At 44.7% G+C, this 10,287-nt stretch overlaps 1 protein-coding gene across 3 annotated transcripts; it reads right to left on the bottom strand.

The window, feature by feature from the left end:
- Positions 1-6,074: 6,074 nt before the first annotated feature.
- Positions 6,075-8,945, bottom strand: LOC118369722 (protein transport protein Sec61 subunit gamma). Of its 3 annotated transcripts, none has more exons than XM_035754382.2 (4): positions 8,330-8,945; positions 7,837-7,940; positions 6,669-6,771; positions 6,075-6,245 (listed from the first exon to the last, which is right to left on the bottom strand). In XM_035754382.2, exons 2-4 carry the CDS (start codon positions 7,928-7,930, stop codon positions 6,236-6,238), a joined length of 207 nt encoding a protein of 68 aa, XP_035610275.1. In that variant the 5' UTR covers positions 7,931-7,940; positions 8,330-8,945; the 3' UTR covers positions 6,075-6,235. The 3 variants fall into 3 exon arrangements, with proteins under 3 accessions (XP_035610275.1, XP_035610266.1, XP_035610255.1); XM_035754373.2 differs by having other exon boundaries at positions 8,692-8,945; XM_035754362.2 differs by having other exon boundaries at positions 8,452-8,928.
- Positions 8,946-10,287: the final 1,342 nt, after the last annotated feature.

Genomic DNA, 10,287 nt, shown 5'->3' with positions numbered 1-10,287 from the left:
TCTTTGACAATTTTTAGGGCCTTCCTCTGACACCGCCTGGTATAGAGGTCCTGGATGGCTGGAAGCTTGGCCCCAGTGATGTACTGGGCCGGTTGGCGGCCGAGCAGTTGCCATACCATGCAGTGATGCAACCATGCTCTTGATGGTGCAGCTGTAGAACCTTTTGAGGATCTGAAGAACCATGCCAAATCAGTCTCCAGTCTCCTGAGGGGGAATAGGTTTTGTTGTGCCCTCCTCGTGACTGTCTTGGTGTGCTTGGACCATATTAGTTTGTTGGTGATGTGGACGCCAAGGAACTTGAAGCTCTCAACCTGCTCCACTACAGCCCTGTCGATGAGAATGTGGGCGTGCTCGGTGCATCGGCAAACTTAATGATGGTTTAAGAGTCATGCCTGGCCGTGCAGTCATGAGTGGACAGGGGGTACAGGAGGGGACTGAGCATGCACCCCTGAGGGGCCCCTGTGTTGAGGATCAGCGTGGAGGATGTGTTGTTACCTACACTTACCACCAGGGGGCGGCCCATCAGGAAGTCCAGGATCCAGTTGCAGAGGGAGGTGTTTAGTCCCAGGGTCCTTATCTTATTGATGAGCTTGGAGGGCACGATGGTGTTGAATGCTGAGCTGTAGTGGTACCTTAGTATTAGTGTGTGCCCAAGAACACTATGGTAGTCTGCTTAAATCATGTTGGGATTTCAGACTCGGACAGGTTCAAAATGTCAGTGAAGACACTTGCCAGTGGGTCAGCGCATGCTTGCAGTACATATCCTCGTAATCCGTCTGGCACTGCGGCCTTGAGAATGTTGACCTGTTTAAAGGTTTTACTCAAATCAACTGCGGAGAGCGTGATCACACAGTCATCCGGAACAGCTGGTGCTCTCATGCATGTTTCAGTGTTATTTGCCTTGAAGCGAGCATAGTAGTTTAGCTCGTCTAGTAGGCTCGTGTCACTGGGCAGCTCTCGGCTGTGCTTCCCTTTGTAGTCTGTAATGGTTTGCAAGCCCTGCCACATCCAACGAGCGTCAGAGCCAGTGTGTGTTTGGATTGGTTAAAGCTAAAATATGTAACTTTTTGGGCAACCTGACTAAAGTCACCCTGATGAAAACAGCTTGTCTGTCGAAACGTTGGTTATTAAATTGTTGCATCTGAGCTGCTAGAGTGTGCGGCTCTCTTTTTCAAGTGCTCTGTTCCGCTAGCCAGCACCTCACCTAAACAGGTGTGTGTTTCTTCGCCTCCAGATACGCATGTACACACACCTAGCAAGAGAGAGGTGTAAGTGTAAGTATCAGACTAATAATAATAGAACAGTGTAGTTCTTCATCCGTCTAGACATGTCAGACCTGTTCAGAAAGGTATAAACATGTCCTCCTAACTGCTGAAGTCAAGCAGGACATTTCTCTAATTCTCCTTCTCTGACCTCTCTGCTTTCTCTGTCTCCTTGCTGTCTTTTTATATTCAAGAGAAATGGATATGTTATTATGTACTTTTTCTGTCTCTCTCTTACACACACACACACACACACACACACACACACACACACACACACACACACACACACACACACACACACACACACACACACACACACACACACGTGGGTGAATGAATACCTATTTGTATTGTATCTAAAGCTGCAGTATGTACTAATGACTGTCTGGGTTTATTCTCTGCAGGAAAAGAGGGAGGGAGCATTTCTTTCTATTTTCTCCTGGACTAAATCAGATGCTGCTGAACTATCTCACTGTCTGACCTTGGCATAGTCTCGCTCTCTCTCTCATTCCATCTCCTGCTCAAGGTCTGAAGAAAGAGGAAAAATAAGAGGGAGGTGAAGTATCCTCAAAGTATGCTCCAGCCGTGCTGTGTCAAGATGAGAGGAAGGGAGGGAAACTGCTGTTGTACAGTTTTATGTCCTTTTAGATCTGAGCTATACAGAGAGTCATGCTGGGAGAGGAAATGAACAGAAAGATACCTGATGTGAAGAACCACAAACACACACACACGCACACGCACACGCACACACACACACACACACGCACACACACAGAGACAGTTACCATCCTCAATTACCCACACAAACAGCCTACGGAGCCTGAGGATAGCTTCATTAGTAATCCTCTCCTCAGCCCTGATAACGATCGATGGCAGCCAGTGTTGCTCCAGGGACCGGAATGAGCGCCGCACCTCCACTGATAACAATGAAGCTGTTTGCTGGCTGTAATTGCCTTTTCAGCCCTGAGACCAGAGAAGGTGACCGCTTTAAATACCCATATTTACACTACAAATTACTCTGGAGAGAGGTGAGGAGGAGAGAGGCGGGGGGGTGATGACTCCAAATAGTCTTTGGGGGCGGCTCTAGCGGAATGGCATTTGGGCTGAAATGGAAGTGTCTCTTGCTCTCTCCTCCCTTCTGTTTGAAATCTTATCAGGCGTGGAGCCGTGACTTGAGCGAGCTTAATTAGCCCCAACCTACACTATATATATATACAAAAGTATGTGGACACCCCTTCAAATGACTGGATTTGGCTATTTCAGACAAACCCGTTGCTGACAAGTGTACAAAATCAAGCACACAGCCATGAAATCTCCATAGCCAAACATTAGAATGGCATGACAGAAGAGCTCAGTGACTTTCAATGTGGCACCTTCATAGGATACCACCTTTCCAACAAGTCAGTTTGTCATGGTTCTGCCCTGCTAGATCTTCCCCGGTCAACTAAGTGCTGTTATTGTGAAGTGGAAACATCTAGGAGCAACAACGGCTCAGCCGAAGTGACTGCTCACAGAATGGGACCGCCGAGTGCTGAAGAGCGTAAACATCTTCTGTAACATTCACTAGGGAGTTCCAAACTGCCTCTGGAAGCAAAGTCAGCACAATAACTGTTCGTTGGGAGCTTCATGGGTTTCGATGGCCGAGCAGCTCAATGCCAAGCGTCGGCTGGAGTGATGTAAAGCTTGCCGTCATTGGACTCTAGAACAGTATAAATGCATTCTCTGGAGTGATTATTCACGCTTCACCATCTGGCTGTCTGACGACGAATCTGGGTTTGGCGGATGCAAGGAGAACGCTACCTGACCAAATGCATAGTGTTAACTGTAAAGTTTGGTGGAGGAGGAATAATGGTCTGGGGCTGTTTTTTAAAAATCGGTTTAGGCTCCTTAGTTCAAGTGAAGGGAAATCTTAATGCTACAGCATACAATAACATTCTTTCCTGTTTCAGCATGACAATGCCCCGATGCACAAAGCGAGGTCCATACAGATGGTTTGTCGAGTTCAGTGTGGAAGAACTTGACTGGCCTGCACAGAGCCCTGACCTCAACCCCATCGAACACCTTTGGGATGAATCGCCCAATGTCAGTGCCTGAACTAACAAATGCTCTTGTGGCTGAATGGAAGCAATGTTCCAACATCTAGGAGAAAGCTATCTAGTGAAGGCTGTTATAGCAGCAAAGGGGGGGCTCCATATGAATACCCATGATTTGGGAATGAGATGTTCAACAAAGAGGTGTCCACATACTTTTGGTCATGTAGTGCTAGGCATTGATAGGGCTGCCCATTACATGTTTGATGGGCTGTGTACGTGCGTGCCTGTGAATCTAAAAAAAATCTTCCACCAACAATCCACTGTTCCTCTTTCCACAGCGCAGTACTGCCCCTAGTGGTTAAATTAACTACAACTAGTGTCTTCAGCATAGGTTCTGCAGGGGAACGGTTTGGAGGACTCGCATCATTCACACAACATATGGTATGCCTCTGCCTCAATGTCCTCTATGGCCAATTACTTCCTTTCATTCTTTTCAGGACTGTTTTCACTCCTCATTCATTGCCAGTGTAACATCGTGGATGTTTACACCATGCACACAAACACAGTGTAACACCATGGATGTTTACAACATGCACACAAACAGTGTGACATCATGGATGTTTACACCATGCACACAAACACAGTGTAACACCATGGATGTTTACACCAACCACACAAACACAGTGTAACACCATGGATGTTTACACCATGCACACAAACAGTGTGACATCATGGATGTTTACAACATGCACACAAACAGTGTAACACCATGGATGTTTACAACATGCACACAAACACAGTGTAACACCATGGATGTTTACACCATGTACACAAACACAGTGTAACACCATGGATGTTTACAACAACCACACACAAACAGTGTAACACCATGGATGTTTACAACATGCACACAAACACAGTGTAACACCATGGATGTTTACACCATGCACACAAACACAGTGTAACACCATGGATGTTTACACCATGCACACAAACACAGTGTAACACCATGGATGTTTACAACAACCACACACAAACAGTGTGACATCATGGATGTTTACACCATGCACACAAACACAGTGTAACACCATGGATGTTTACACCATGCACACAAACACAGTGTAACACCATGGATGTTTACAACAACCACACACAAACAGTGTGACATCGTGGATGTTTACACCATGCACACAAACACAGTGTAACACCATGGATGTTTACACCATGCACACAAACACAGTGTAACACCATGGATGTTTACACCATGCACACAAACAGTGTAACACCATGGATGTTTACAACAACCACACACAAACAGTGTAACATCGTGGATGTTTACAACATGCACACAAACAGTGTGACATCGTGGATGTTTACAACATGCACACAAACAGTGTAACATCGTGGATGTTTACAACATGCACACAAACAGTGTGACATCGTGGATGTTTACAACATGCACACAAACAGTGTGACATCGTGGATGTTTACAACATGCACACAAACACAGTGTGACACCATGGATGTTCTGTTTTTTGAAGCAGGATGGTGTTTGTCAGGCTGAGGTGCATTCAGCTGCCTGACATTTGATTTGTTCCCGTTGTTTAGTACCATCCAGGAAACGTGATTATGGTGGACTATTTTTTTTATATACACATTCAATAACCTAATTTAATATTCTACATGTTTTGTTCTGTCCCAGTCGACTTTTCAAACAAAGTCATTCTGAGATGTTAGTGTTGATGTAGAATCGGATGCGGTTTCAGCCTGTCTGCCAGTAGAATGGGGTTATGAGGTAGAATAACTTTGTCCCCAACGGAATGTGAGGTGTGGTTATTGAAATCACAAGACAATGTTACACAATGGCATAATCCAGGCAGTCCATGTATAACCCATTTCTATATCAACCCTTGAGGTGCACAAAGATGCTAAACATATGCTTCATATTAAATAGACGACATGACAATAAGTTGTACATTCATTGAGTTCTGATGGAAGGAGAAACAACATCTGGCAATACCTGATTTTGCCAAACGAGGTCCCTGTCGACCTAGTCTCAGGACCACCTCATCTAATGACGTCTTCAGTAACCTCCAAGACCGATATCACCCTAGCTATAGTCCTCCCCCCGTCATCTTTCCATTGTAATGAATGAAGTCTACACTTATGTAGTGAAGAATATGATTGTATTAATACCAATGGACACATGAAGAGAACCTGAAAATCTGCAACTTAATGCAGCTAGCTCTATGGTGGAAGTCTCTCCTGTCCAGAGGGTTGGCTTTGAGGCATACCAGTTCCCAGTTCTCTTATGCAGCGGTCAAACACAATGCTAGTCTTTGTGTGTGTGAACACTCTCTGGCCACAGATTATAGACAACCAGGTTCTGCAGTTCGGGAGGCTGGTGAGCACGTTCAACACCTATGAGCCAGTCAGCCAGGAAAACCAGAGGAAGCCTGTAACCGTGACTACAGACCAGCCATTGCTCTGGTGAATGGGCATCTGCAGTGATAAGAAATTACATAATTGACCAGGGTGCTCCACCCTCTGCCAGCACATACTCTCAATGGTGGATTGTAGGGTGCAAGTCTACAGTTTGGAACCCAGCACCTTAAATCGGGGAGGATGGACTCATAGTAATGGTATCAAACACATGAAACATTGTTTCCATGTGTTTAATACCAGTCCATTCCAGACATTATGAGCCATCCTCCCCTCAGCAGCCTCCTGTGATGTACACACAATATACAGCTCATACATAAATCATCGTCACGCGCAGCTTTTTCTTCAATTTATTAACACAGCCAAATAAACAATGCACACAATGTAAAAACAAAAATCACATCCCTTCATCCCCCCCACCACTATTCCATGTTTCCCCACTGTCTCAGGTCACTGGGTATTGTAGTTCTGTCGTTGTATCACACCTCCAGAGGTTCAGCCGCCCCTGAGAGAGAAGAACAACAGATGAACAGGGCCACAGAGGCTAACTAAGTTTCTCACCCAAAAGTCTACAGTCCCCCACTATTCCTTCTGATTTGAAATAGAGCATGTGTAATGCATTCAATCAAATCCAAGTGCTGGAAAACAGCAGTATGTTGGATATTAATGCAGACCTGTCATTCAAGGCCTTACTACATGCATCTATGCACATCATACCTTGATTACATTACACATTTTGGATGCTTGTAGATTGGTAACACTAGTGCACCTCAGCTAAATCACCCAATTTCAACAATAACCTACAAAGCCAAATGGACTTAAATGGTGTTTTCTCCCAATAATGTACATAATAAAGTACTGACTACTGTCTGTCTCCTGGTGTGTGTCATGCAGTCCAGTCCTATGTTGAAGGTGTGGTCCTACTTACACAATGATGTTGTTGATGGGGATGTGGATGAGCTTGACAAAGAACCCAATGAAGCCCATGATGGCAAACCCAATCGCTGTTGCCATGGCGATCTTCTGGAATTCTAGAAATGATCAGAAGAGATGGTACAATTAGAATCTTTAAAATAAAAGAGCCGCACACTCTTGAAGCTCAGATGCAAAAATGTAAAACCAACGTTTCGACAGCCAAGCTGTCTTCATCAGGGTATAATCACAAACACTGCGGGATGACTCGTTTATATAGTGTCAAAAGACACAGGTGTCTGTAATCATGGCCAGGAATGGCCTAATATCATTGGTTAATAATCAAATATTAAAATGTCATACAAAGAACAGCATACAAACAAATGGATAGCATACGATCATAGATTAATTTGACTATACAAGTTTACACACAATTACAATGGCAAAGTCACAATAATCACAAGAATGGCTTCAGATCAAAGTCTACGTTGAGACCGAAGGGCGCACGGGTCTTTAAATTAAAGATCCAGACAGCCTCTCGTTTTAACAATAAATTATCAAGGTCACCCCCTCTCCTAGGGAGGGTGACATGTTCGATGCCAATATAACGCAGAGACGAAATCGAGTGGCCTGCCTCCAAGAAGTGGGCCGCAACTGGGTAAGTAAAGTTTTTACACCTAATGGTGCTACGATGCTCTGAGATACGTACTTTTAATTTGCGCAATTAGAATCTTTCACAGACAACAGCAGAAAAACCAGACAGAGCTTCACAACAGTCTTCTTGATCAATGTGTTGTTGTGTTTTACATCAATGGTTTGAAAATAGAAACAGGCCTCTGCTCCATTCACCAAATGTCATGCTAAAAGAGATTATATCTGAAGCTGTGATTGTGGTCATATAAAGTCAACACTGAAGATTCAATCGGTGATTCATCATCAGTGCTATCCATCGGCTCTGTAGTTGCTCAGCTATGCAACATTGCAGTCAGTTAACTTGCTACCCAAGTAACCATTTTGACAATCACCTGTGCAATGATTTTATGCTTTTGAGAGTAACTTCACTCAGCAGACAGTGAACTGACAGAAGATAAGATCCTAAAACAGGATGTCAGTGGTTTACTTATTCAAGTGTATAAGTAAACCACTGACATATAAAGGAAAAGCTGGGTGACTGATAACCAAACCTTTCCTGTCTGGTTTGGTGCACCTCTTAACGAGCCTTATGGAGTCCTTGACGAACTGCCGACTGGGCTCAACGAACTGCATAACCTGGTCCATGATGGTTCGTCTGGGGAGCGAACAAGTCCGACAGACAAGGGTTAGTTAGCTTGGTCCATCAAAGTGTCACTAGCTACACGTCTCTTCATCCCTCACAATTTCCTATGTATAATAAAGTGTTCAGTTACGGGTCTGTCCATAAATTCTTAAACATTTAGGCCTGGCTTATAATGTGTTAGCTGAGTTTTTGGTCCATTTTCTGTGTGGGTGCACGAATAAACCTGATACTGTAGCTAACGTTAACTAGCTAGTTAGCTACATTAGGTAGTTAACTGGTGTCGATGGCAACCATAGACTAAGAAGATTTCACAACGAAACACTAGGTTGAGCAATCAAGACAGACATTGCTTTCTACTTTCAACGTTGCACTGAACGCCTCAAGATTGTTTGGTTATTTACCAGCAAAACACATCCAGCCAACTACTGTAGTCAGGCGCCACAATGAAAGAAGACGTAGGTATATACCATTATAACAGTTTGGCCACTAAACTAGAATAATTCTTTCAAATGTAGTTTCTTACCCGAGCTATGTTACTATATCAACGCGTCCAAACGAATATCTGTGAGAATAAATAGATGAGGCAGCGACGTAGCGAAGAGGAGCCACGTCGCTTTCAGAAGCTTTTTAGAATCTAGATGACGTAAAATTCGGATGCACATGCGTGAGTGCAGAGAGCAAGAGGCAAAACAAATCTGCCCCTAAATCTGGCCACGAAAATAAGATCAAATCGCATGCGTCGAATACAACAGGTAGACCTTACAGTGAAAGAAGGAAGGAGGAGGAGGGACGGGGGGACGGCGAACGACGACGATGCTGTTTCGAAGCCTCCTCGACCTGGACTCCCAGAGAGGGGGGCCAGACCCCCGTAGAGGGGTGCCTACCTCACCACCCACTGCCACCAGGGGGCACCAGTACATCCAGCTAGCTCCCTTCAGAGGGCCAGAGAGGGATGGGGACGCCCCAGAGAGGGTGGGGGTGTCCCCCGGAGAGGGGGGTACACCTCAACACCCATGCAGCGCCACTACATCCACCCTGCTCTCTTCACCAGGAAAAGAGGGGGGAGACAGCCACAGAGGGATGGGACAAACCAGGGAGGCGGGGCTGACTGCCAGAGAGAGGGCCCGCCCCCTGTCCGTGGCCACCAGGGGATGTTACTAAACTCACCCAGAGAGGGCTGGGACCAACCCAGGGAGCCGGAGCCAATCCCAGGACAGCAGGCACTAACTCTGCCATGGTTCGTTCGAGAGCCTATAGGGTAATAAATGGCGTTTTTGTATTATTTTTTTTAAATGATTGTCGAAAATGACTTATTTGGTAAATACAAAAATAAGTTTTGTACTACAGTTTACATACACTTTGGCTAATACATTTAAAGTTTTTCACAATTCCTGACATTTAATCCTAGTAAAAATTCCCTGTTTTATGTCAGTTAGGATCACCACTTTATTTTAAGAATGTGAAATGTTAGAATAACAGTAGAGAGAAGGATTTATTTCAGCTTTTATTTCTTTCATCGCATTCCCAGTGGGTCAGAAGTTTACATACACTTAATGAGTATTTGGTAGCATTGCCTTTTAAATTGTTTAACTTATGTCAAATGTTTCAGGTAGCCTTACACATGCTTCCCACAATAAGTTGGGTGAATTTTGGCCCATTCCTCCTGACAGAGGTGGTGTAACTGAGTCAGGTTTGTAGGCCTCCTTGCTTGTGATGGACACTCCAATACCTTGACTTTGTTGTCCTTAAGCCATTTTGCCACAACTTTGGAAATATGCTTGGGGTCATTGTTGATTTGGAAGACCCATTTGCGACCAAGCTTTAACTTCCTGACTGATGTCTTGAGATGTTGCTTCAATATATACACATAATTTCCCCCCCTCATGATGCCATCTATTTTGAGAAGTGCACCAGTCCCCCCTGCAGCAAAGCACCCCCACAACATGATGCTGCCACCCCCGTGCTTCATGGTTGGGTTGGTGTTCTTTCGGCTTGAAGCCCCCTCCCCTTTCCCTCCAAACATAACAATGGTCATTATGGCCAAACAGTTCTATTTTTGTTTCATCTGACCAGAGGACATTTCTCCAAAAAGTACGATTTTTGTCCCCATGTGGAGTTGCAAACCATTGCCTGGCTTTTTTTATGGTGGTTTTGGAGCAGTGGCTTCTTCCTTGCTGAGTGGCCTTTCAGGTTATGTCGATATAGGGCTTGTTTTACTGTGGATATAGATACTTTTGTAGCTGTTTCCTCCAGCATGTTCACAGGGTCCTTTTGCTTTTGTTCTGGGATTGAGTTGCACTTTCGCACCAAAGTACGTTCATCTCTAGGAGACAGAACGCGTCTCCTTCCTGAGCGGTAT

This window comes from Oncorhynchus keta, chromosome 4, assembly GCF_023373465.1.
Source record: "Oncorhynchus keta strain PuntledgeMale-10-30-2019 chromosome 4, Oket_V2, whole genome shotgun sequence".
Taxonomy (NCBI): domain Eukaryota; kingdom Metazoa; phylum Chordata; class Actinopteri; order Salmoniformes; family Salmonidae; genus Oncorhynchus; species Oncorhynchus keta.
The sequence above is the reverse complement of the archived record's forward strand: the minus strand, read 5'-3'. Positions and strand labels throughout refer to the sequence as shown.